Source organism: Hippichthys cyanospilos, chromosome 1 (assembly GCF_059441005.1).
Source record: "Hippichthys cyanospilos isolate Australia breed blue-spotted pipefish chromosome 1, RoL_Hcya_1.0, whole genome shotgun sequence".
NCBI lineage: Eukaryota > Metazoa > Chordata > Actinopteri > Syngnathiformes > Syngnathidae > Hippichthys > Hippichthys cyanospilos.
The window spans coordinates 6,672,913-6,699,451 of record NC_142369.1 but is presented as its reverse complement, the minus strand read 5'-3'; the positions used below and the strand labels follow the sequence as shown (position 1 = coordinate 6,699,451).

The 26,539-nt window shown below is 42.9% G+C and overlaps 4 protein-coding genes across 6 annotated transcripts; all 4 read right to left on the bottom strand.

Moving 5' to 3' along the window:
- Positions 1–5,046: 5,046 nt before the first annotated feature.
- On the bottom strand, positions 5,047–9,123 carry LOC148428847 (FH1/FH2 domain-containing protein 1). Its single transcript, XM_088426496.1, has 9 exons — positions 8,216–9,123; positions 7,270–7,410; positions 7,014–7,196; positions 6,421–6,540; positions 6,183–6,344; positions 5,861–6,111; positions 5,591–5,798; positions 5,414–5,522; positions 5,047–5,340 (listed from the first exon to the last, which is right to left on the bottom strand). Exons 1-9 carry the CDS (start codon positions 8,639–8,641, stop codon positions 5,312–5,314), a joined length of 1,629 nt encoding a protein of 542 aa, XP_088282622.1. The 5' UTR covers positions 8,642–9,123; the 3' UTR covers positions 5,047–5,311.
- A 156-nt stretch (positions 9,124–9,279) lies between these two features.
- Positions 9,280–20,175, bottom strand: LOC148428846 (GRB2-associated-binding protein 1-like). 3 transcript variants are annotated; one of them, XM_088426475.1, is made up of 14 exons: positions 19,523–20,175; positions 18,738–19,068; positions 15,903–16,031; positions 15,654–15,819; positions 14,382–14,523; positions 13,730–14,268; positions 12,832–12,914; positions 11,892–11,998; positions 11,714–11,815; positions 11,559–11,632; positions 11,305–11,401; positions 10,522–10,651; positions 10,306–10,440; positions 9,280–10,204 (listed from the first exon to the last, which is right to left on the bottom strand). In XM_088426475.1, the coding sequence occupies exons 2-14, from the start codon at positions 18,810–18,812 to the stop codon at positions 10,019–10,021; spliced, it is 1,965 nt and encodes a 654-aa protein (XP_088282601.1). In that variant the 5' UTR covers positions 18,813–19,068; positions 19,523–20,175; the 3' UTR covers positions 9,280–10,018. The 3 variants fall into 3 exon arrangements, with proteins under 3 accessions (XP_088282601.1, XP_088282593.1, XP_088282609.1); XM_088426467.1 differs by having other exon boundaries at positions 11,559–11,815; XM_088426483.1 differs by lacking the exons at positions 18,738–19,068; positions 19,523–20,175 and adding an exon at positions 16,587–17,069 and having other exon boundaries at positions 11,559–11,815.
- Positions 20,176–20,293: 118 nt separating this feature from the next.
- On the bottom strand, positions 20,294–22,338 carry LOC148428845 (uncharacterized). Its single transcript, XM_088426522.1, has 3 exons — positions 22,222–22,338; positions 22,060–22,125; positions 20,294–21,299 (listed from the first exon to the last, which is right to left on the bottom strand). Exon 3 carries the CDS (start codon positions 21,297–21,299, stop codon positions 20,424–20,426), a length of 876 nt encoding a protein of 291 aa, XP_088282648.1. The 5' UTR covers positions 22,060–22,125; positions 22,222–22,338; the 3' UTR covers positions 20,294–20,423.
- Positions 22,339–22,538: 200 nt separating this feature from the next.
- On the bottom strand, positions 22,539–24,886 carry LOC148428844 (uncharacterized). Its single transcript, XM_088426511.1, has 2 exons — positions 24,305–24,886; positions 22,539–23,441 (listed from the first exon to the last, which is right to left on the bottom strand). Exon 2 carries the CDS (start codon positions 23,439–23,441, stop codon positions 22,548–22,550), a length of 894 nt encoding a protein of 297 aa, XP_088282637.1. The 5' UTR covers positions 24,305–24,886; the 3' UTR covers positions 22,539–22,547.
- Positions 24,887–26,539: the final 1,653 nt, after the last annotated feature.

Below are 26,539 nucleotides of genomic sequence, written 5' to 3'. Positions count from 1 at the left end.
CAAACTTGTGATGACGTCACTTCAGCGGACACCAGTCTTGATGTCCAAGTTGTGCATCACTCACTCCAGTTGAAGTTGTTCGGTACTTTCCGTACACTGATTTATTATCTCACACAAAAAACTGGAACACGCATTTCCTTACATTACTCAAGTCCTAGCATGTCGTTTCATGGCTCCAAACGCATTCCGCACCTCGCGCGCCCAGAAGGCCGCATTCCCAAACGGTATCAGAAATAGAAGCTGGCCAGCAGTGATCCGTTCCGCCCCCCTTCGCTTCGGTCGCAGTCCAACAAAGACTGTCTTGTGTCGGCCCCAAAACAAGACCTGCAGCGGGACACCCCGAAGACAAGTACTGCTACTTTCCTTTTTCACCCTATGCCTTATTTTGGGTGCAGTGGGGGGTGGGGGGGCTTTTGGAGACACGACCATCATTTTGGAGCTCATCGTCAATCGACAAGTTTGAAATAATATATATATTTAAAAAAAATACAAGCGAAATCAGCGCTTTTCAGGAGTAAAGATAAACATTAAAGACACCGATACTTGTCTTCTGTCTTTAAACAACAAAACCTTTTTGGAGAATTTGTCTCATTTTAACCATGGGAATTTTGATGGGATTTACAGCAGATTTATTTGAACAGTGCAGATTTTTCCTCCTTGAATGGTGCAATTTTGTATAGATTTTCACTATTTTTTTTTAATTTACATTAATCACCCTGTGCAACTTTTGGGGATTTATTTAACCAGTGCAGTTCTTTTTTTTTTTTTTTTTTTGGGGGGGGGGGTTATTTGACCCTGTATAATTTTGACGCATTTTTGTCAGTCATAACAGGCACAACTTTTGAGGGATTTACAACAGCCTCATTTTAACTTGAGCAATTTGGGGAGGAAATTCAAGTAGTAGTTTCTGATCATGTGCAATTTTGTGGGGATTTAGAGTGGTATTTTTTTGAGCAATGCAACGTTTTGGAAAATTGCATTCATCAAGGTGTGCAACTTTTGGGGATTTATTTAACTAGTGTAGTTTGGGGGGAGGCTTCTCTGATCCTGTGCACTTTTGAAAGGAGGAGAGATTTTGCATTTGTCTTTGCGGTAATCTGTGACTCTAATAAAAAGCACCATTTTTGTGGGATTTTCAGCAGTCTCATTTTGAACTGTGCCACTTTGGGGGGAATTAAAGAAGTACTTGTTTGATCATGTGCAGTTTTGTGGGGATTTACACAAGCCATTTTAAGCAACGCAACTGTTTGGGAAATTTTCATTAACAAGATATGCAATTTGGGGGAATTATTTAACCAGTGCAGGTTTGGGGGGATTAGATGAGTTTTCATTTGATCCTGTGTGATTTTCAGGGGATTTTACATCAGTCTTTACGGTAGTCTGTGCCTCTTTGAGATATTTTTGGTAGTTTTATCACAAGTACAATTTTTGTGGGATTTGCAGCAATTTCATTTTGTTCTGTGCATCTTTGGGGAGATTTAATTTTTGATGTGCAATTTTGTGGGGATTTACAGATTTAATTGGGATTTAATCTGTGCCTCGTTGAGACAGTTTGAAACAATTTTTGTGGAATTTACAAAAGTTTCATTTCGTACTGTGCATCTTTGGAACAAATAAGGCAGTATTTATTGATGTGCAATTTAGAGGGGATTTACCATATTTTTTTTTATAAGCAATGCAACATTTTGAAAACTTAGATTAACCAAACTGTGCAAATTTTGGGAATTTATTTAACCGATGTAGTGTTAAATGAAATAGGGGAGTTTTTGTTTGACCCTGTGCAATTTTGGTGGGATTTTGAATTAGTCTTTATGGTAATTGATGATGCTTTGAGATATTGTTGGTTGTCTCATTATGAAAAAGCACAACCTTTATGGGATTTTCAACAGTCTTATTTTGTATTGTGCAACTTTTGGGGGAATTAGTAGTCCTTTTTGACCACGTGCAATTTTGTGGGGGATTTAAAGTAGTCGTTTTGAAGCGATGTAACATTTTGGAAATTTACATTTGTCAAAGCTATGCAACTTTTGGGATTTTACAGAAGTGTTAACCGGTGAAATTTTGAGAGATCATTTGCAATTGTGTTTGACCCAATAAAGTTTTAGAGAGATTTTATATTTGTGTGATCTATGCCTCTTTCTTGTCATCTCATTTCACAAATACAACTTTGGTGGTATTTGCAACAGTCGTATTTTGATCTGTGTGACTTTTGAGGGGGATTTAGGTCGCCTTATTTGAGTCTGTGCAATTTTGCAGGGATTTCCGGGGATTTATTTTATATAAAACGTAACTTTTGTGAGTTTTTTGATAGTGATCATGCTAATGAAACAGCTAGCGACGTAACTTACACAAAAATAGTCTACAAAACCTCTTCTGTAGCCCCCTTGCTTTGGACTTTGAAAATATTATTCTAGAGCAGTTAACAGTTAGTAAATAGCAATTTGCAAACATCACCCGCACGGTTAATTCCGATTTTTATGATGTCGACCGTTTATGTCAGCAAGAGTTTTGGCGTTTCTCCGTAGGCCTGACCGCGAAGTATAGAAAGTCCACAGTGGTGTGCGGACCTGCGGCTTGAAAATGTGTTTCTGCGCAGCACACTGACTTTCTTTCACCATACATGAGCTTCCTCTTAAAAGGGCTTTTTCAGTGGCCCTTAATCCCCCCCTAAGCAAGCCCCTCCCCCCCACCCCTCATCGCACATGACTGTAAACAAAGCAGCAGATGGAAGACACATAACAGCTCGGCTTCACAGTCTCCCCTCAGGGCCAAAACATTTATACGCTGCTTCGATTTAGGGAAATTAAACATCCTCTATATTGCCAAAGTTAAATATAACTGAGTTGTGGACAACAAATTATAGTGATTTAAAAATATCTATAATGTATAGTAGCGCCTACCCCATCACCCCGGCCTCAAGTGTGACATTGTACAGGTGCTTAAATGAGAAATTTCAAATGAGGGGTTTATCCTAAAGTTGGGGTTTCAAAGGAGGGTTTTCCCTCATATTAGGGTTTCAGTTTAGGGTTTAATACTAGAGTTAGGGTTTCAAAATGAGGGTTTAATACTAGAGTTAGGGTTTCAAAGTAGGGTTTACCCTCATACTAGGGTTTCAAATTAGGGCTGTGTGCTAGAGTTAGGGTTTCAAAGTAGGGTTTACCCTCATATTAGGGTTTCAAATTAGGGTTTAATTTGAGGGTTAGCGTTTCAAAGCAGGGTTTACCCTCATATTAGGGTTTCAAATTGGGGTTTAATACTAGAGTTAGGGTTTCAAAGTAGGGTTTACCCTCAAATTGGGGTTTCAAATTGGGGTTTAATACTAGAGTTAGGGTTTCAAAGTAGGGTTTACCCTCATATTAGGCTTTTAAATTAGAGTTTAATACGAGAGTTAGGGTTTCAAATTAAGGTTTTGAACAAGAGTTAGGGTTTCAAAGTGGGGTTTACCCTCATACTAGGATTTCAAATTAGGGCTTTGTACTAGAGTTAGGGTCTCAAAGTAGGGTTTATCATCATATTAGGGTTTCAAATTAGGTTTTAATACCAGAGTTAGAGTTTCAAAATAGGGTTTACCCTCATACTAGGGCTTCAAATTAACGTTTTTGTACTAAAGTTAAGGTTTCAAAGTAGGGTTTACCCTCATATTAAGATTTCAAATTAGGGTTTAATACTAGAGTTAGGGTATCAAAGTAGGGTTTACCTTCATATTAGGGTTTCATAATAGGGTTTATTCACATACTAGGGTTTCAAAATTAGGGTTTAATACTTGAGTTATGGTTTCAAAGTAGGGTTTACCCTCATACTAGGGTTTCAAATTAGGGCTTTGTACTAGAGTTAGGGTTTCAAAGTAGGGTTAACCTTCATATTAGGGTTTCAAATTAGGGTTTAATTTGAGGGTTAGCGTTTCAAAGTTGGGTTTGCTCCCATATAACGATTTCAAATGAGGATTTTGTACTAGAGTTAAGAGTTTCGACAATGGATTACCCTCATATTAAGATTTCAAATTAGGGTTTATACAGGAGTTGGTGTTTGGAAGTAGGGTTTACCCTGATATAAGCGTTTTAAATTAGGGTTATGGTTCAAATTTGGGTTTAAATCTAGGGTTAGTTTTTCAAACTAGGGTTTTAAATTTTAGATTAAGATTAAGGTTTCAAGTTATGTTTTACATTCATGTTATGATTTCAAATTAGGGCATTAAACTAGAGTAAAGGTTTCGAAGATCTATGTCAGTGGTTGAACTATTTTCAAAGAATGTTATTTCAAATTAGGGTTTAATTGGGTAGGGTTTAAAATGTGGGTTTAAAACTAGGGTTCGTTTAAAAAGTAGGGTTTTAAATTAAGATTAATGTTGCAAATTAGTTCTTTACATTCATATTACGGTTCTAAATGAAGTTTTTAAACTAGGGTTATGGTTTCTAATTATATGCCACATCCAATATGGCGGTCAAGTTGACGTACGATTGAGTCGGTTCCGCTTTTGAGCTGCCGTCGTGGCATCGCCCTCTTAAACTTTTGTTTTACGAGGAGCCACGCTTCTTTTGAAGCTGAATGTGACCATAAATGTAATGACGTCAAGGTTAGAACCCCCTCGTAAATCAAGACGTAATGTGGTGTCAAGAGGTTTGGTTTTGAAAAAAAGCACATTTTGACTTCCGATGGGGGCTAGCGCCGCCCAGTGGCCAATGACTGGCACAGACACTCACGCTTAAGCAGCCTGGCTGAAAGATGTGCTTGTGTGGCGGCCATATTGGAAAGGGCGACATTCCTATCATAAGAAATGAATTTGCGTTCAAATTAAATCGTGTTTTGCCAAATTCTCAACCGATTTATTCTGTTTTATTATTTCAAGGTTGATGCCAAAGCGCAATATGATCACAACACTTTTTTCATCCTGATTGCAGTTCTCTTGCGATCCACATACTGAATGCACTTCTGAATTTCATCGTTGTTTTGTTGCAAGAGATTAACTATTTACATTCAAATTCGTGATCACAATACTAGGTAGTGTGTGTAAAAGCAATCAAAATAACACTTCTGCCTTTTAACATGTGAATTTCAAGTTATGTTTTATTTTAAAAGATTAAAACATGAACAAAACCATCTGATGAGGCATTTATACCAATTACACAACATAACACTGACACAACAAAAATAAACTACAGGTAGAAAACAGCGACAGAAAAATCTTTGATGGAAATCACACTTTGAATTTCGGGAAGTCTTTACTAAGAAAATACATTTGTCACTTGGTCGCCAAGAAAATAAATACTTCTGATAACGTCGACATGTTCTGGTTAGCTTTTGGTCAGCAGGCTCAGCGTTTCAGTTTTATCAGGACTGCACCTGGGACAAACACAATTCTTTTTTTTAGTATTGTTGCTTGATAAACGGGATTTACAAAGTGTCACAAACTCACCTCGGACGTTGGAAGTCCTCCTGCGGTGCAGAGGTAGAGTCACGTCAAGTCTGGAACTGGACTCGGGTGTTCTCAGCAACTCCTCTAGCATACAACGTTGCTCACTTTCCTAGCCAACCGACAGAACCGTTTAGCTAGTTTTAGTAGCTGCCCGTGAACACGCTTCATTGACCAAACCTTTGTTTCAGGTAACTGAGATTTGTCTCCTCTTGTGGAAGTGTTCGAAGCAGGGCTTCTCGCAGCACGCTCTTTCTGAAGAAGGACAGTCTGCCTAGCAGCTCGGAACTCCAGGGAGAAGTTACTTATGGTCTTGCAGAAGTCCTCGGCTCTGGTTTCTCGCGCCATTGCTTTGGAGTAGCCCAGGAACAGAAGGAAAGAGTGGAACCTGGAAAAATATACTTAGTTTTCATATGCAAGTGCAAGAGAAGGTCACATCTTGGAACCGACCTGTTGACAACGCGGCGGTGAACGGCTCTCAGGACCTTGGTCCTGGCCTGACAGTCTTTCAGAAGATTTGGCAGCCTGTGAAGGAGTGCGCCGTCGAGCCCCAGAACTTCCCCTGCTCCAACGACTCGTCTTTTCTCGCATTTCGCCCATTTCGAATCTTCCGCTTTATCCAAAATCTTCATCTGCTCCCATGATCCCTTGGAGAGAGCTTCCAGTTGTTGCAGGTTGGCGAGGACCAGGGAGTAGTCACACTGCAAAACATTCAGGAACTGTGTTAGAACTTTGGATGGTCACATCTGTTCGGCGGAGGACCCGAGAGAACCTTGCCGGCTTTGCTGACTGTTGTCAGGTCTGAGTAGAGGTCGGAAGACTGTGGGTAGAGCTGCAGAAGAAGCTCGCAAACGTGATGGAGAAGAGGCTGGCGAGAACGCGTGTCCCGCACTTGAGAGAGCTTCCCCAGGTAGCTCAACTCGAAACCACGGGCCTGATGAACAACGGACGACTATTGAGAGCTGTGATTACTTTTAGGTTACTACCTACCCTCGTCGGATCACGCTCACCTTACATCCGTTGAGAAAGTTACCGATGGCTAACACCGTGGCTAGAACATGTCTGAAGGTCTGGCTGGCCAACAGTTGCTCCATGGCCTGTTTCAGGAAGAAGAGAGGCTCGGCGATATCCTACAAACAAATAATAGGGTAGGACAGATCGTTATTATCGTTACACCTACAGAAGTATAAGGCGACAAAATTTTGACTAAACAAACTGTCTTAGAAACATAAAACACAATTGGCTGATTGGGAGACAGACGGCAAGGCCCATCGGGGGAGCTCCGAGGACTTAGGAGAGAAAAAGGGGGACATGAGGGTGAGGGAGGAGAGAAATGACACTTCGGCCATCCACCAACAAGAGCGTAGCATAAGCCCGGAAAAAAATCCTCCCACATGTGCCAAACAAAAAAACAACACCGCTTATCTCAAACAACACGTGGCTGGTTGGGGGAAGGTAAATCGTGACGCATGTATGATATGTAGATGTGTCTGTCTAAGAGTGTCCTTGATCTGCCAGTCCGGTCCAACAACAGTCGTAAGGCGGGGCAACGTGGTGATTCACAGTGACAAAAACCGCTCAAGACAACATGGCCGTCACTTACCTGCTCTAGGGAGTCATAATCCAAAACAAAGGCCCACAGATGAAGCCTCGAGGCCAGATGAGGGATCTCCCCCAAAGCTAGCAGGCAGAGCTCGGCCGGGGCGAGATGGGAGTTTGGGTTCTGAGCCTTGGCCTTTTTGATCAGATTAAGCTCTTCCTCTGTCGGGATTAGCGTTTGAAGTCGCTGAAAAGCAACGCAAACCTTCAAGCAGACCAACCGCGTTGGGAAGTCAAGAACTGAATGAGCGGGACCGCACCTGAATATCCTCGCGGTCCAGGATGCTGCCGTCCATGTTGTATATGGCAGGTGGGAGGAGGTGAGGGGGAGGCAGGCCGCTCAAGGTGATGGTGATATTGTTACTCCGCTTCATTCCCAGAACTGAGACCGATGTTGGTTTCTGGGTTGTTAAGTGAGAAGCTCATTGAGGACACGGATCAAGATAACATACTGGCGAATAGTGTTGTGGTTCTGGAGATCTGTCTTGGTCTCAACACGTTGAAGTCTTGGTCTTGTCTCTGTCTTGACTTCAAAAGTCTTGGTCTTGTCGCAGTCATGCCCGCCAAAATTCTTAGTTTTGTCTAAGTCTTGACCTTCAAAAGTTCTGGTCTTGTCTATTTTGACCAGCAAAGTTCTTGGTCTTGTTTATTTTGACCAGCAAAAGTCTTGGTCCTGTCTTTGTCACAACCTTCAAAGGTCTTGGTCGTGTCTCTGTCTCAACCTAAAAAATATTGGTCTTGTCTCTGTCTCAGCCTCAGAAAGTCTTGGTCTTCTCTGGGTCTCGACCTCCAAAAGTCTTGGTCTTGTCATTGTTTTGACTTCCAAAAGCCTGTTCCTTGACCTCTATAACTTAAGTTATGATCATGGTCTCAATGTCCAAAACTTGTGGCTTTGTCTCTGTCTTGACTTAAAAAAAATTAAGGCCTGGACCTCCAACAGTCTTGATCTTGTGTCAGTCTCAAAATGCAAAACTCATGTTCTTGTCTCTGTCTCATCGTCCACACGTCTTGGTCTCGTCCCGGTCTTGATTTCCAAAGATTTGCACTTGTCTCGGTCCCGACCTCCGAAAGTCTCGGTCCTGACATCCAAACGCCTTGGGTCTCGTCTGGCTGTCGCTTTCCAAAATTTGGTCTTGTCTCAGTCTAGAATACTATTTCATCTTGGTTTTTACGGTGATTTTTACACCAAATGGTAACAGCTCTTACCCGCTGTCCACAAGCAGGACTCAAGCAAGCGCTCTTGGCCTTCCATTCAAATAGAACCTCTAGTCGTGCTGTATCTAAGTGGACTGGCTCCAATGCGGTCCAGATGGTCTGAGTCCCAAAGCGAGTCTTCCTGGGAAGCGGAGCCACGCTCTGTAGCGCCCGCCAGTGGAGCTTCAGGGTAGCGCTTTTAACAGAAGCTCTCTTGGAGGAGTCCATGAACATATGCGGGTCCAGAGGAGGCGGTGGTGGGGGTGATAAGACGCTTTGGTTGCCCAAGTTGCTTGCTTCTTCTTCTGTACTGTCCACTTCCAGGTCTTCCTCATCCCAGAGGTCCGTGAAGTCCAAGGTGTTAATGCAGAGGCGGGTGTCAGGTTTGAGGGGCCAGGCTTGGTCCAAATCTCCATTGCTTTGCTCCCACTCTTTCATGATGTCACACGCTTCTCCACATTGAGGTGGTCACTCCCTCTCTCCAGACCAACTTCCAAATCTTCTTCTGAACCTAAACAAGTCCTTCAGCTCAGACGGGATCCAGTAAGTCTTGCGTCGCAGGAAAGTCCGAGAACATCTTCCACTCGCTCGTCGCCTGTCGGAGAGTGAGCCGATTTGAGCTGCGCCCTTTCCTTCATTTCCTTATCGGGTTTTCATCTCGCCGCTTGTATACAAACAAACCTCTCTTAGATGTTCAAAGCAAACTTTGCCACCTAAATATAAAGAGAGATTGTTTCTGCTCTCGCTCTTTAGTACGCAACTATCTAATTTTCGGGTTTTGACTATCCAGTAAGGAAATATAGCAAGAAAACTCAAAGACATGATGCGGTCATGTTCTCCAGGGTCATTTGCATGCTTGACTTGCAGACTTAATGAGGTTGCCTCCCTCCGTCACACTTGATCTTGTTTGCTTGGGAGCTCTCAAGGGACGGGTCCAGCCAAATTGCTTTGCTCAAAGGCTGTGGATTAATTCACCAAGGCACAAAGTTGTTGCTGACCGTTTGGATTTCTTGCTCCATTGAAATCAATGTTAAAATGAAATCAAAACAACTCATGAACCTGGGACGTCAGCGTCATGAAGGTGTCACGCATTTTAATGAAATACAAAAAAAATAAATTACACAAGATTTTGTGGGTTGTGGCTGCAAGAAATAGTGATGAATTACAAGGGGGGAAATAATGCAAGATTTTGAGTTCCTGTGAGTGACTGCTGACCATAGGTAATTATTTATTCAATCACGAATTGTTCACATAAAGTCATAGATTACAATATAATTACATTGAGTAAATATTATTGACTGGAAAACTCTATTGAATAGATTTGTTCTCTCGAAGCCTAAAAACAGCATTTTTTTCCCCATATGCAATTTTTTTTTTATTTTTAGCATTTGACCGCATTTTACCGATACTAGGGATGAGCAAGTACCGATACCAAGTATTGGTATTGGACCAATGCCCGGCGTTATTTCAATATATGGGTACTCGCAATATCAGTCATTCTCTTAGAGCAATATTATGATCATGAACATGATCTAGATCATAAACCAGACGTGTTTGAAAATTAACAAAACATTGGTAATAGTGTCGAATGCCACTTTTTTCAGAACGATACTAGTTCCAATACTTAACTCTTGAGCAGTCACAAAATTTCTCACTAAGATCAGACGTACTTTGCAAATACGCTGGAATGTGTGATCAAGTCAAAAATATTTGCCCCATACTCGCTAGATCCGAAAAGCTGCTTCTTGGTCATTCATTATCTTAATGACTTCCGCTCCAAATCTAAATCCCGCCACTCAACTTGAGTTTGAATTCTCAGCTGTGTTCTTTGCACTTTTCCGTGGACATCCTCCCATCATGCCACGCCTCCCTGGTGCTCCTCAGGGCCCTGGTCCTCTTGGGGTCCACCACCACGTAGTCGACCCGCACGCGTTGGCCACGCGTCTCCGCGCCCTCGGCCGGCTTGTCTCCGCTGCCGTCGATGTCGTCCGGGCAGCGTTTCTAGAGCACAGTGTCGCTTCTGTTTTAAGAACTCGAACTCGAGACCAAAAGTCCCCCAAAAATTCCCACGGTCCGAGTTAATCATTTTCGGGCGCTTTTACCTGTCTTGTTGGTGTCGATCGTCCCGTGTGGAGATCCAAATCCAGGTACTCCACTTGTTTGTTGCCTCTGGCTCTCCGGACCAACGGACTGCTGGCCCCGCCCTCTGACGCCCGGTGCATCATTAGCCTCAGGGACTGCACGCACACAAGAAGGAAGAAAGACGAAATGGAAGACGGCAGGATAAGGAGGAGGAAACTGAGGAAAGAGTTTTTTACGGGCTCTCCGGCGCTGAAGCTGAGGCCGGCGGTCGTCATGGCGACGTAGTTGTCATCGGGATCATCCGAATCGGACGAGGGGGACGAACTGTGGGAGGAGCTCGGCCTGGCTGAATGGCAACTGGACGGGCTGTGAGACACAAAGGCATTAAAGCTGACCAGCTTAATCGATTAATCGACAGCTAATCGATTGTCAAAAACCGTGTTAATAATTCTTTGGAGCGACGAACTTCAAATGATCAAAAACATCACATTTCAGCCTATCAAAAGTACGTATTCTGATTTCTATCGTACTTTGTGAAAGCTGCTTGATTATCACTAAACAATACAAAATAAAAAAAAACAATTGGTAAATAAAATAAATGACAATTTTAATTTTTTTTTAATCCTAATATTCGATTAATCAAAATCGATAGAATAGCGACAATTATCAAGATCAACATTGGCGCTAGTAAGTTGTACACTGGCTTGGTGTAATACCGTAAACTGCCACAAGAGAGCGCAATTTAGGCACTTTGGTTGTGCAAAAGCAGTCTATTCATTAGTGTTCATTGATGTGTCCATTTAGGCTCAGCAAGACAGCAAGGTTAACATATGAGACATAATTGGAAAGACCGGAATGTCCTCTACAGTGCACACTAGGATGTAGCTCGCATGAGTCAAAAGTTAAACACCAAACCTAATGTCCATTACAGTGGACACAAATGCCTGAGGATATCTCCCATTTAAAATATTAATCTGCATATTTTTCCATGGTTTTGGAAGACAACAACAAACACATACTCTCTTGTGAAGGTTCGAGTGACAGGCGAGCGCACAGGGGGCGGGACTTCCTGCCATTCCTGCTGCACTGGAGGAAGGTTCAGGGGAGCTGGTTTGCCTGGAAGACATGCCAAAACACAATAATCCCCATATATATGTATATACATTTTTTAAATACAAAATGCTGTTTGTATTGCAGTGTGTGGGGTGGCGTGTGAGTGTCTGGGTGTGAGCTGTGGCAGATAGCAGCGCTCTCCTTTAGTGTGGGCCCTCACCGCAGCGCCTGGGCTTGAGATCACGATGGATGGGAGGCGGCACAGCCTCCCGCCCCCCTGTACCTGCCCCACTCCTGCGGAGGGGAGGGGCAGGGGGCGTGACGGGTGTCGAGGGGGCGTTTCGGAAGCCCGTGTGAGCGGGCGGCGGAACCTGCCTCCCAAAAGACGCCAGGTCTGTCGCGGAGGGGGGGCGAGCGGCCACGGGGGTCATGGGGACATAGTTGGCCTCCTGGCCGTAAGAAAACGACTCCGAAGGACTGAAAAAATGAAAATACTGTCATGTACACACGAATTAGACAAAATAGTGGGCGTGGGCTTGTTGATAAAACGAACCGTGCTGCGATTGGAGGCTCGGTGGTGGCGGCGCTCATGGCGACGTAGTTTTGGTCCACGTCGTCTTCGGAGCAAACGCTCCCCAGCGGTACCATGCCTTTATTGAACTGACAGCGCAATACTGTTCAAGGTCCAACTCAAACGTCAAAAATTTTGGGACGGTCAAATTTCAGGCGGTGGAATCGGTACCGAAACCGTAAGGGATGGAACGAGATCTCGTATGACGAATTCTTATGGGATTAAAATGCCACAAACTTTTTTGGGGGGGCTTTTTTGGGCCACAAGTACAATGGAATACTTTTATTTTGAGGTACTTCCTGGAAAGGCATGTCACAACTACTGTTACAACTCTTTCAACAATATAAACTGGGGTATCAACTCCCAACATAAAAAAATGTTTTTGTTTTTTTTTTGCGATCATTGCAGAAAACCCTGCTTCATACAGACAGGATGTCGGAAATCTAAAACATACTTTTAAAGCCGCCTTCATTGGCGATCGCTGGAACATCATCTTGCACAGTCACCTTAGATTGACCTGGTTTGGTCGCAATAAATAATTTTTTCAAGTTGTACTTCTGGTATAGCCTGTTAAAAGCGTTCGTTTTCTTTGAAGTTGTATGCTTTTTTCCTGTCTCTTTGATGTGAAATGCCTTTCCTTTTTCCAAATACATTTTCTGAAGACGTCTTACTCATTTTGCTCAGTTTTCCATTTTTTTTCCCAGAGTAAAATATCTTTCAGACGTATAATATAATATCATATCATATCATATCATATCATATCATATCATATCATATCATATCATATCATATCATATCATATAAAATAAAATAATATAATATAATATAATATAATATAATATAATATAATATAATATAATATAATATAATATAATATGATATGATATAATATAATATATTAAAGGAAAGTTTTAAAACTCACAAAATAGCTGTTGAAGCTGTCGCTGAAGTCAAACATGCTCGCTCGGTCAGACAGCGAGCGAGCGGCGGACAGGGACTCGCAGCCTGGAAAAGAACAAAAAAAAAATTAACAAATTGATTTTTTTTTTCCTTTTTGGCTAAAGTCATTGCCATTGACAATTATTGACGGCAAAGATTTTTTTTAATACGTTGAGTGCCATTGACGTGAAAGGACGTCAATGGGAACCCAATGGGAAAAAGCCATTGACGTCAACTGAGGCCAGCAATGTTTTTTTGTTTTTTTTTCCATTTTTAATTTTTGTTGTTTTTATGGAAATGGAGAGGGAAAAGTTTTGGGGAGTTCTGATTTGATCATTAAAATAGAATTAAAAAAAAAGTCCGTCAGAATGATCAAGACAAAAGTTTCTATAATTGCATTTTACAAACGCGGTGTTAAAAATAAATGTAATTAGCTTATTTTCAGTCAGTACAGTGGATCTCAACCTTTTTTCAATTATTAAATATTTTTACTGCAGAGTACTTTTTAAACAGTGCTGAGCCCTCACTGTCTCATTTATAAAGCGTTTGCAGTTATATTATGTCAGTAATGATATTATATTTTAATTATATATCATATATGTATACATGTTTTTTTTACTGGTTATAATATAACCATATAAAAATTAACAAAATAAAGGCATGCAATTTTTTGCAAAGGAGTCACAATTTAGCAACGTTTTGTCGCGTTCCAATCAATTTGCTCTTAATTTGAAAACAAAAATGCACTGTTCGTCTCATGGCATTAAAACGCATCAAATTAGGTTTGATATCAGCAGAATTCCTGGTCAAATTTCACGTCGTCATAGCTTTTGAGAAAATAATTCATCAAAAAATAACAAAAAAACTCTGCGGGACGTCACCTGAGAGGGAGCGTCCGGGCGAGTGACCCCCAGTGGGACTTTCTCCCTGTGCCGCGACGGCGCCAGGCTTGGGTGGGCGAGGCGGCGGCGGGGTCGGGGTGGAGGCGCAGAGCTCGGCCTGGCTTCGGGGCGCCGTGCTCGGCGTGGACGAGGGGCGGAGAGCGTGGGCCGTCTGAGATCCGGATGCGGAGCGGGGGACCTGGTACCCGGCGGAGGGAGCGGCGTCGCAGAGGGGGATCGCCACGGGGTGCAGGTGGAAATCCAGCGAGTGCTTCCTGGGGTGAGGGGAGGGGTGACAACGAGGCTTCCCGCCTCCTCTTTGGAGGTAAGGAGGCAGGCCGGAGTCCAGGGACTGGCTGAGGGCGCCCGTCAGGGGGGCGGTCGTCCACGCCGCCGTTCGGCAGCCGGAGGAAGGGGGGGCGTGGCTGACGGGAAGCGTGGAAGGCGAAGAGGAAGAGGACGAGGAGGTGGAAGAAGGAGGCGGGAAGAGGAGGTCGCCGTTGTCGCTTTCGAGGGAGGGGGACGAACCTTCCTTGGGCCTGGGGGAGAGAGATCCACAAGGGCTGTCACAACCAACAGGGGGCCGCGAGGAGCCTGACAAGAGTTGCCATGGCAACGGTAGCCTCTGAAAAACTGATTTCTGCTGTTTTACCTGACTTGAGTCTGGCATTGCGCCAGCAACAAGTAATCCTCCTGCGAGTGACCGCCGTCAGCCTCTTGGGGGCGCAAGCTCAGCGGGTTGTAAGGGGGCGGGCCTGATGCTGTTACCGTGGCAACGTGAGAACTGTCAAGAACTGCAAGTAGTACAAGTATAAGACAAAGTAGTTTTCAGCAGATAAACGTTAACGTTCTGTTTTACATTCGGTCATGTGATGTGTGATTTAATTACATATAGCAATTGTTTTAGTACTTCATTAACTAAAGTAATCAATTACTTTAATATAGAAATACCTAGAAATAAGTAATTGATCACCGTAATACTTCATTACCTGGAGTAACTGATTACCTGAGTACTTTGTCATTAATTTCCTTTCTTTCGTTACCTTAAGTAATTGATTACATCAGGACTTATTTAACCAATGTAATTTTTCTTAAATTACAGATGTCAGTAACTGATTACCAGAGTACTTTATTGTAATTGATTTACTTTCATTACCTTAAATAATCGATTACTCCAGTACTTAATTAACTAATGTAATTTTACTTAAATTAATGACGTCCATCAACGGTTAATTTAGTCCTTAATTACCGAAAGTAATATTAATAATTCCTTGAGTAGTTTATTACCTAAAGTCAATGATAACTTTAGGACTGAAATACCTAAAGTGACTGATTACCTCAATACTAAATTACCTGAAATAAGGGATTACATTAGAACTTAATTGTAATTGATTACTGAATACTTTATTACTTAAAGCAAACAATGACTTTAGTGATTATTTTAGAACTCAGATACATGAAATAACAGAGTACATTGTTTTCTTTAGTACTTAATTAGCTAAAGCCATCAATTACTTGAGCACGTAATTACCTATAGTAATCAGTTGCCTTACATAACTATTGCAGTTGTTTTGCAGCCATTTTTAGACCATCCATCAAGCCAAACGTGGAAAAACTTAAAAATATGTCATTGGGATCGAACGAGCTCAAAAACAAATACAAAAAACTATCCGGCTTGTGTTATTAAACACTGCATCACACAAATGAAAAAAAAAGCCTTTAATATTCGACAAAGGCAAAAGAATGCGGTGACTTCATCATCTTCTCAAATTCTTCCCCCGAGGTGATTGACGCAACGCGTGAGGCAATAAATGACGCAATAAAAACGATGAGCGGACTAGACCTCGTAGCGCGCGAAAAAAATGAATCTGCACCCAAACGTACCTCGACGGCTTGACATTTAACGACAACGACTCGGACTGACCCTGTTCTGTTGGGTTGAAGCCACACAGCAGGCAAATGGACGCCACCCAGCGGTTCATGTCGGCCTCCGACTCGGCCACAAGGTACCACGTCCTCTCCTCCGTCTTCAGGTCGAACACGAAGCTCTTCTCCAACTCCTTCTTGGTGAACGACAGCCCGGCGTCCACCTGGAGGAGGGCAGGAGGACCTCAACCATCTTTTCAGGTTAGGTCCTGCACAAGATGTGTGTGTGTGTGTGTGTGTTGTGTACCTGCTCACACAAGTTCAAATTGATGCTTCTGATGGGCCGTCTGGAATGAGGGTTTTTGTAATACTGCAGAACGTCCGGTTCCCCGCTCAGCCGCCCGCTGCGCAACACGAACCAGCGTTTCTTCCATGCCTGAAGGAAGACGCGCCCTCAAATTGGTTTGTGCGTTTATGTGTGTGTGTGTCATTCTGGACTGCCACCTGTTTCACACACAGAACCCTTGTGCCGTATTTTGCCCAATCAAAGGCATTTCATATCAAACGGAAAGCATTGAAAGAAGACACCAGGGAGCTGAAATTTCACTCAGATGGAGAGAACATGACAAAGTTCAACACGGCCACTTCCCAGGCTGAAATAATGTGAGAATAACGTGGAGGAAAATGACCCAAAAAATAGTCAAAATATCAAACAAGGGTTTTAAGCAATTCTCATTATGTTAGCATTAAGCTAGCATCATCTTGTTAGCTAAAATGAAATTGAATATTGTTGAACATTTGGTTGTTTAAATACACAATGTTTACTTCTCTTTTGGTTTACAGGTCAGCCGCCTCTTATTTACTGTCGCTAAATGTTTTTGATGTAGTCTCGATATCCTAGATTTTCACCGATTACAGTTGTTTGAAAAATTATTGACTGGATTTTGGATTGGAGTTTGCAATCTAAGCCAAGTTTTAATCTGGATCAAACCTTCAGTCTGTGTTGTTCAAAACATTACAGTGAGATCTGCAATGTGGATTTTGGCAAATGCTGCCAAGCGTACTTCCTCTCTCTCTCACCAAAAACAGACAGGAAGCGGAAGTAACTGGACAGGAAGTGAGCCGGGCTTCACACACAAGCGTTGTCGAGTCGACCTGAAAACAAGTCGCGCTTTGAGAGGGAGAGGGAGATGCAACAAAACACTTTCTCGTAGCCTCTTTCCTCTTCCTTTTGTTTTCTCTCTTGACCCCCACCTTGTTCCGACAGGAAGTGGACACAATGGATCCAAAAGAGCGCTTCCTTCCCAGCCGCTCTACCAACCAAAAACAGGCGCCAAACCTTTAACAAGCGATTCGCTCCTTCCACCGTTACTTATTTGGACCTCAGTTTTGTCCTTTTCCTGTCCCATCTCACGTGACGTCCCCACACATTTTCAGATTTCCGGGATCCGACCGGCGAGGTCTTCCGTGTGTGTGTGTATGTGTTCGTTTCCATTCTCTGGAAGCAAGTCTTTCCAAATCTTTCAAGACGGCCCAGCTGAAAGTGATTAGAATGGATTACATAACGCGCACACAGAGGGAGTGTGTGATGAAGTAGGCCGCTCGAACTTTAGCCCAAATCTTCATTACCGCTGCCGTCTCGCAAGGCTGTTGACAGTGGACACACAGCTGGCCATTCAGCGTGATGAAAACGCACAGATGTACAAAACAAAAACGCCTTTTTTTTCAAAGCGTCAAAACAACGGGCTGGAAATCACAACAACTTTTTAGTCGACAGCAATTCCTCGTCCGTTTTCTGTTGTGTTTATCTTCATTTGGCTCATGAAGGAGCTGGAGCCAACAACCAATCACAGGTTATGTCTTACCCTCCTGAGATCTCGCCTATTCCCTTTTGTCCATGGTAGTGGACATTTGTTTTTGATTTGTATCTTTTTGAGTCATTGGACCCGACCTTACTAAGTTCTAGTATGCTGAGTAGAGGACATCCCGACCTTTCCAATGATGTCCCATATGCTTAGGCGGGACGCAATTAACTTTGCTGTCTTGCAAGTATGGCTGCCTGCATGTCGTCTTGACAAATAGGTCCCCCGAGCTTTTATAAGCTTGCTTATACAACCAGCAAAATAAAGAAAATGGGTTTTGGATGCAGTTTTTCTTGATAAAGCAATACAACCTCTTGGGACACAGCCTATTTATTTGCGTCAACTGTAGCGGACAAATGTTTTTGGTCGCTATCTTGACGCATTCGAGGAGTTTTAAAATGTGCAGTAGAGGACTTCGTAGGATTTTCAATGATGTTTCATGTGCTATGGTGGGTTAGGGTTAGGGTCATCTATTCATTTGTGTCCACTGTAGTGGACACCTGTTTTTGGTCAATATCTTTTGACTTATTCGAACTACCCTCCTAAATCCTAATATGTGCAGTAGGGGATATCCTGGAATTTCCAATAATGTCTCATCTGCGTAGGTGAGATGCAATTAACGTTGCTGTCTTGCAAGTCTTGCGTGTCATCAAGTTAAATAGGTTTCCCAAGCGATTTAAAGCTTGCTTTAATACGACCAGAAAAGCCCAAAAAGCATTTATATGCATTTTCTTGCCAAACCATCCATCCTCCTAAAACTCAGCCTATTCATTTATGTCCACTGTTGCGGAAACATTTTTTGAGGGGATATTTTTTTACTAATTTTACTGACCCTTCGAAGTTTGTGTGTGCTCAGTAGAGGACATTCGGGCCTTTCCATTGATGCCTCATGTCTTTAACTTTGCTGAGAAAGGGACAAAACAGTAAAAAAAAAAAAATGCCAAAGGACAGTTTTGAGACTGTTTTTATAAAACATTTTCCTAATGTTATGGCCTCATAGTCTCCATTAACATTCATAAAAAACTAAATCAAAGTGTTACTTGTGGTCATAACAAATAAGGATGGAGATTAACACGACTCACAAGACAGGTATGCCAAAAATGTGGTGTGTGTGTGCGTTTGTGGGCGTGCATTTGTGCAAAAGTCCTTCTTATCGTAGTAGCGTGATAAGATTAGTAAAATACCGATGCGAAAGCAAAAGTGAATATTTGTTGACTCATAAGTTGACAGAAACAAAGCAAATAAGGAAGCAAAAGTATCTCCTTCTGCCCGGTACTCACGTAACGCCGAAGCTTTTTCTCCGGCGGTGATTTACGGAGCCATCCTTCACAAACAACCTCGGCTGCTCCGTTCATCCTGAGTGCCGGGTGTACCCTCCGCTCGCTAGCCAATCAGGCGTCGCTCGAGTTGCGCCTCATCAGACAAGCTGGACCCTCGGCGGCACATCCGTCAAGCAGCTGCTGCATTCGGTGGCGAGTGAGTGAGTCACACCTTCTTCTCCCAGGACCTTCCCCTTCCCACTTCTGGCTCCTCCTGCGTCCCAGAACAACAGGAACATTCCTGGTCCTCTCTCCTCCCACTCTTCCCGTTTGTCTTCTTCTCCTCCGCCCCCTGCAACAGAGGCACACACTTAGAGATGCCCTCACAGGGAGATGCACCGAGAACCAGCTTGGCTCACAGTGACCTTTAGTTGGCTTAAATGGAAATTCAATTTTCAAGGATTAATGTCTCCGCGTGGAATTGTAACTGCTGATCTGCAGTAGTGCTCTGTGGTACGACTGCAGAGCTTGTGTGTTCCATAGATTTGCTGTCATTGTTAAACCCATCTATACATCCATCAATTTTCCCCAGTCGAGTTGCGGAGACAGCAACCTAAACAGAGCTGACTAAACATCCTTTTCCTGGTATCCTTAGACCATGGTATTTTTTTCCACTTTCCACAGGTAAATATATGAATATGAATTACATCTGGCACACTGGCAACTTTTTGGCTTACTAAATTTGAGTTTTATGGTACAGATATTTATAACCAGGAAGTGAAACGTCTCGTTTACCGAAGCCGCACCTCTCACAGTGTGGCTGTCTCGCTCCCCTTCAAAATGTCTTTCAATGCCGGTCAGCCACGAAACACCCATCCATCATCTTCAACGCTTATCTTCACGAGGGTCACAGATCACTAGAGCATACCCCAGTTGAGTGAATGAAGGAGACATTAAAAAGCAAAGTGTCAAATGGCCGCACTCAATTAGAGACATTCCTCCAATTAAATCGGTCCTGTGGGAAATTCTTATCAGACGTTCCGCCAGCAGATGTAATATTTACTCCTGACGTTGATTTTCGGTCTGTGTGCTCCCAAACACACATTTTTGCCATTTTTTCCGCATCATCTACAACATAAAACATTGAAACTAATAAACGAAAAGGTTGCAGTTTACTTGGCAGACTCGGTGCAAAACACGCGATTCACTAGGGTAGCTATCGTACAGTAAATCTGATCGTTCTACTCAACTGTTTTGAATGCACATTTTGAAGCCTACTTTACATGTTGAACTGTTTCATGCAGTGTTTGTTGATTGAACCATGTCGAAACTTCAGGCCTGTGAGGTCATCCTCTTCCAAAATGATGTACTTGTACATAGCGGGTGTCTCTGAAACCCTAACGCATATGAACACATCGACATCATTTGCAATCAACCCTATTCTCCAATGATCGAATGAATGAGATGGCTGACAACACAGAGGTGTGTCCAGCACATTCGCCTGTGAATTTAACTCCTGGAACACATTAGGACGATTTCTGGAAAATACTTTTTTAACTGTCATCATGAGACCACACTTGCAGGCAAGAGGACAGCTTTTATTCCACATGAAGATTCCGCAAATGTTCATAGGAATTACAGAAAAAAAGCTGTGAAGAAAAAGCCTTTTCGAAAAAAGAAAGAAAACAATCTTTGAAAGGTGATGGGTTAAGTGTGCAAGACTCCCCGAGTGCCGTGGTTACAGCACACGAGTGCCCGTCTCCTGTGCAGGAAGAGTAGGGGCAACACCAAAGAGCTGGGGAACCATGCCAGGCATTCCATGAGCAATAACAAACAAAACATTTGATTGGGCGGGCCTATGACAGCTCGTATGGACGTCATCAGACTCCAAATGTGCCTCGCAGACAACGCTGACACGATGATCATCATGGTTTTAAAGGCCGTTCGTTTGTTCCGATTGATCCTGTACACGGTCTGTGAGCCCGGTCTGTTTTTAATCAGAGCACAGAGAACTGAAAAGCATAAGAAGGCCACTATAATTAAGATAAGGATAAGAAAGATTAATTCAGCTATGTCATTATGTAGAAAAGAAGCTGCACAGGTGCGGATGGTGCAAATCAGCCAAACACTTGCGATGACGACGTTCCGGAGTTTTAAGCCTCGCGCCTGCTTCAGGCCCAAGTAGGTGATGGGATGGACCACGGCCAAATAGCGTTCCATGCAGGTCACGGTGTGAAATATCACTTCACCATACCACATGAAATAATACATGTATAATCCATGGTGAACGACGCTCGGTTTGTCCGCCAAGAGGCCGTAAGTACGCAGGGTGGAACCCAACACGCCGATCACTTCCATGGCCGCCAGGTGGAAGGTGAACATGTCGGAATGACTGACCGCACTGCTGGACAACGTAGAGAACGGCAAGGTGGAGCAATGCTGGGTGGTCTGTCGGTACCCCATGTACAGGACCACCATGTGGAGGGGGAGCATGAGGATGGTGGAGATGTTGAAGCAAATGAAAACGATGTGCAAGGGCCCAGAGACAAAGCAGATTTCTCCCTTGGTTGAATTGCTGGACATCTGTAAAAGCACACAGCTTGTCAAACTCACGCGGGTGAATTAAGGTGGCGAACATGGGCCAGTTCGCGACTTTTTTTTGCAAAAGTAACTAAGAACGAAGTGTGCCTTCAACTGTCTACAAAAAAGGCTACTCTAAAATGTATGGTTTTATCAGAGCAGATTTTAGAGTTGGATCAGTCCATGCCAAAAATCACAAGACGGTGATTTTGATTTTGGTTAAACTTGGTGTATTTCCTGATAGTTGTGGCACAACACTAAATATAAAATTTTAGGTCAATCAGAGCAAGGGTTTGAGAGCTACGGCCTGGCGAATTTACACATTTTAAGGCAACAAGAGGCTTTGGTGCCTTTCCTTGAACCCTTTGAACTACTCGACCAAACTTAATAAGGTATCCTTGCGAATGGAATTCAACAAGGATACCCGGGTTTTAAAGGGCAAAATCATCAGTAAGTTTTTCCCATAACATTTGCAAAAATAACACATGAAATTTTCAAAATAATATAATGAAACAAATGTCTAAACAGGCGGCACGAGGAAGGCAGTATAGCAACTACATTCTGCATGTTCGAGTGATCACAGTAGGACTGGTCTGGTCTTGACCAATCTTGATCAAAAGTCCAGTCCATCCGAGACTGAGACCAATTTGAGTAAAACTACCTTTGCATCCGAGAATGGACAGTGGTCTCGAGATCGGTCTCAAGACCAAAACCGATCTAGGGAACTACAACACTTCTGTGTGAAAAACCAAAGGGGACTCACCTTATCAGATGCACGTCCAAAGTCCAAATATTTCAGGTCCTATTTCTGAGTAAAGTGAGGTCCATGCTGGTGGCGTTTTGCATCAAACATCAAATACAAACAGTAACTTGAGACACGGTCACAGATTCTCAACTATCACACGCTCCAGGAAGCAGAACACACCTGAATGGATGCAAATCATCTTCCAATTTGGGTACTTTATTACTCGACGGAAGGATCCAAACACCTGATCACAACTACAGGTGTTCATTTGCTCTGTCATCAGAGCTGAGCCATTATTCCGCCATGGGAATCTTGCTGATGAGGTTTTGGGAGGCGTCCGTTGGTCAATACCTTTGCTTTGTGGTACCACCCTAAAGTTGAGTTCAATATCTTCTAGTCTTCATGCTAAAGTATTCATGATCCACACGTTTTTATCGGAAGCGCATTTAAGAAAGCGGTGACTAAATCCCTCCATTGATTGGGAAGAAAAAACGTAAACAAAGCACTCATTCTATGGTATTCGCTTGACCATGCAAGGCTCCCCGAGTGCTGTGGTGACGGCACAACAGCACCCCTCTCCTGTGCAGGAAGAAGAGGGGTGACACCAAAGCGCCGGGGAACCAAGCCAGGCATTCCATCATCACAAACAAACAATTAAGGGGATTGCTCGGGCGAATGACACTATATAAACACCCCGCCAGACTCCACATGTACCTCAAAAGCAGCACCGCTAGGATGATCAGGATGGTTTTAAAGGCCCTCCGCTTCTTCTGGTTGATCTTGTGCACAATCTGTGAGCCCGGCCCTTGTCTAACAAGAGCGCAAAGAACCGAAAAGCTGGAGAAGACCACGGCGGCTAAAATAAAGCTCAGGAAGCCTATTTCCGCGATGGAAAAATATCGAACAGTTGATACAGCAGTGGTAGCAATGCAAATCAGCCAAACGCTTGCAACCATCGCGTTCCGGATTTGCACGGCCTGCCCCTGCCTCAGGCCCATGTAGGCGATGGGATGGATCACGGCCAGGTAGCGATCCACGCAGGTCAGGGTATGAAATATCACTTCACCGTACCACATGAAAAAATACATTAACAATCCATGCCGGGTGGCTTTGGGATTGTCCGCCAGGAGGCCGTAAGCACGCAGGATGGAAGCCAACACACCGAAGACTTCCATGGCGGCCATGTGGATGGTGAACATGTCGGAATGACTGACCGCACTGCTGGACGACGTAGATAAGGGCAAGGCGGAGCAATGCTGCGCGGTTTGACGGAACCCCATGTACAGGACAGCAATGTAGAGGGGGAGTACGAAGATATAGGAGATATTGAAGCATAGGAAAAAGATGCGCAAGGGCCCGGAGTGGAAACACGTTTCCTCTTCAGTCGAGTTGCTTGACATCTGCAAGAGCAAAAACTCAAACTCACACAGGGGTGATGAATTAAGGTGCAGAACATATTGTGCCATTGAGAGCTTTTCCTGCGCCGAGGTAACAGTGAGAAAGAAGTGTTCCTTCGGGTGCCCTCGATAAAAGGCAATTCCAAATTGTGCAGTTTTTTTCAGTGCCCATTTTGTTATCATTTTGGAGTTGTGTTAGTCCATTAAAACGTACCTGTGGTGCAGAGAATGGAAAATACACATGGGAAATGAGGAAAAACTAGATTTGGGGATTTGGTTTTATTGGTTGTATTAAAGTAAGTTATAATAGCTCCCGAAAGCTATGACTTTTGACAACATGTGCAAAGTTAACTCTGAGACCCGCATTTTACAGCAGAGCCTACCCGATAAACTGCAATAGCATTCCCGGGCTCAGTTTAACGTGGAGTCTGAAGCAGCCTGTTAATACTCGGCCTTGTTCAGCCCCAAATGAAGGCATTTTTGCTTAAAACTAAACTCCTGTTTATCATTCTACACTGACAAAGTCATGGCATTTTATAGGGAATTTGGGCAAAAACTATTCTTACAGGCGGTGCTGTGAGTAAGAGAGCTGTGTAGGACACATGCCATAATAACAATAAATCATAAAATGCTGGTCAAATATGTTTTTTTTATAAAGGGACAAGACCCAAGCTGATATATAAAATGTATATTTAAAAAATAATGTTCTTGTTTCTGAAAAGTAGAATGAAACAAATACCAAATCCAAGCAGGCATCGTAGCATCTGCACTCTGCGTTTCTCATAGATCACAGAGACAAGCCCGAGTAAAAAATTCATTGATTCCAGGATAAGTTCTCAAGAACGATAAAGAAAAAGGGGACTCACCTTATCAAAAGGACGTCCAAAGTCCAGATAGGATTTTTGAGGAAAGTGAGGTCCCCATCGGCGCCGTTTTGCATGTTGATGACTGTCATGTCTTCACTATACAAACAGTAACTTGAGCCCCAGTCACAGATTTCTCATCTATCGCACGCTCGAGGAAGCAGCCAAGCGAATCCAAACTCGATTCCAAATGGGGAATATGATGAAGAAATAGAAGGCTCTTGGTTGCAAGTACAGACGTTCACCCTGCTCCCTGCTGTCGGATCCTCCGAGCCATTATTCCCTCGTAAGAAGTTTGCTGATAAAGTTTTGGGAGGCGTCTTTTGGTCAATTCTTTGGCCTTGAGCCAAACTTTGAGCTCAATGTAATGTACGATTTGTCACGCTTGTTTCGTGCCAGAGTACACACAGGAGCCAGCAGAGGGCGACAAAGACTTGTTGAAGACGCTTTTTTTAAATGACTGCACTACTGGTTTTCATGTTGAGCAGTTTGAATGAGTGACACTCAGACACGCACACACACACGAATACAGACACAGACAGGGACCAGGTGCTGAAATTACAAAGCATTCATAATACACCATATGTGTGCAAATGCTTGCTTATTCCCATTGAGAGCAAAAGGAGGACAATGTGGACTAAATGCAATGTGCACGTGTGAGTGGGAATAGTTGGAAACGGTTGCTCAATCTTGACTAGGTCAAGGAGTCCATTTAACACAAAGAAAATCTCACGGCGCCGCCAGGTCTTAAGAGACTAACGATTTTTATTAGGACATCTCAGTTTAAGTCGACTAATTGATGACTCTGTTGATGATTGGTCAGAACTGTACAGCAGGATGAAAAAGGATGGAAATGCCCCACACTATGAGGACAGAGTGAGACAGATCCCGGAAGAGGACCGGATCATCTGGCGAGACTCATTGAATTATCTCCAGCACTGTATCAATTAGCCAGGTTTACACGGACACTTTTTCAGCATTCCAATTGAAATCTTTCCGAATGAAGATCACATGACCGGATTTATTAAGGTCCATCATTTACACGATCGTTCCGTTAGTTAGATCAGCTTTGTGACGCGTCGCGCTCGATCGTGTCATTTGTCAAGAGATTTAGCATGTAGTTGTAATTGCTTTAACGCTTTTAATTCCGGTTGAGGTGTCCAAATGACAGCTATTTGTGGACTATTATCAACGTTTTAGCGGCCCACATCATACTTTAAAATTACTTTTAGACATTTTGCGTAGTGATATTTGAAAAAATTAATGACAGGGTTTGATGTTAAACAGCGCTAGGAGTTTGATTTTTTAATTCGCCTTATTACCTTTACCAGAAAACCTTGCTAGACAGTGTATAATTGCTCACTTGATTTTTACAGTTGATCTAATAAGTAAAAAAAAAACAAACTTAAATATCAGACTTACCATGACTTTTTTCTCATGCCTTGCACCCTGTGGTTTATAGTCCAGTGCGGCATATCTGCAGGGTTTTTTTTTTTTTTCCTGGGGCAATCTCCTGAAGAGAAGAAGACACTATCGAAGTATTGATTTTGACTGTGAACTGCTTTACTTGCCACCATGAGGCAATCTCCACTAGTAAATGCAATCATGTGTTGTAACTTTTCTAACAATCCGAGTGCGTCTGCGCGACAAACACAGTATACATTTTCTGTTAAATTTTTGTTGTTCCTTATAATCTGAAACACGCAATAAATAATGTGGCTCTTCCGTCTTATTATTTTTCTGTGTGTGGTCCTCGGAAGAAAAAGCTCGGACAGCCTTGATGTAAATCAGTGATTCTAAATTATATTCTGTCAAGCCACCCCTAGGAAAGAGAACGGTCTTCGCTTTCCCCCCACTTTATGCTATAAATAAGATTAGTATCTATAGAAATTGTATAAGTATAGCAAAACTTGTGTCAGTTTTTACATTACCAATAGAAAAAATCTATATAATTCAACTTTTAACAACTGTTATTTTTTACAGCATTTATACAGGTTACAGCTTAGTCTAAAAGAGAAAAAAATAACCAAGTGCATCAAAGTGCCTGAAACTAAAATAAAAGAAATTAATAACATTTGTATTTTATTGCAATTACACTTCAGATGACAAAAACAAAACCTTTTCCCTGGGGTCATCCGTGCCGCCCGGGGGGGGGGGGCTCCCCCACAATTTCAGAAGCACCGATGTAGATCATATTTACCATTATGATCAAATTAGATTTTTTAGTTTTTGGATTAT

Excerpts from the sequence above, each read along its gene's own strand:
- LOC148428845 (XM_088426522.1), bottom strand. The coding sequence starts at position 21,299 with ATGTCCAGCAATTCAACCAAGGGAGAAATCTGCTTTGTCTCTGGGCCC.
- LOC148428844 (XM_088426511.1), bottom strand. The coding sequence starts at position 23,441 with ATGTCAAGCAACTCGACTGAAGAGGAAACGTGTTTCCACTCCGGGCCC.
- LOC148428846 (XM_088426467.1), bottom strand. The coding sequence starts at position 18,812 with ATGAACGGAGCAGCCGAGGTTGTTTGTGAAGGATGGCTCCGTAAATCA. Across the intron at positions 14,269-14,381 it reads CAATGCCAGACTCAAGTCAG|GCCCAAGGAAGGTTCGTCCC; the intron begins GTAAAACAGCAG and ends TCTCTCCCCCAG. Across the intron at positions 10,205-10,305 it reads GATCGACACCAACAAGACAG|AAACGCTGCCCGGACGACAT; the intron begins GTAAAAGCGCCC and ends ACTGTGCTCTAG.
- LOC148428847 (XM_088426496.1), bottom strand. The coding sequence starts at position 8,641 with ATGAAAGAGTGGGAGCAAAGCAATGGAGATTTGGACCAAGCCTGGCCC. Across the intron at positions 6,345-6,420 it reads ACTTTCTCAACGGATGTAAG|GCCCGTGGTTTCGAGTTGAG; the intron begins GTGAGCGTGATC and ends GTTGTTCATCAG. Across the intron at positions 5,799-5,860 it reads CACCGCCGCGTTGTCAACAG|GTTCCACTCTTTCCTTCTGT; the intron begins GTCGGTTCCAAG and ends ATATTTTTCCAG.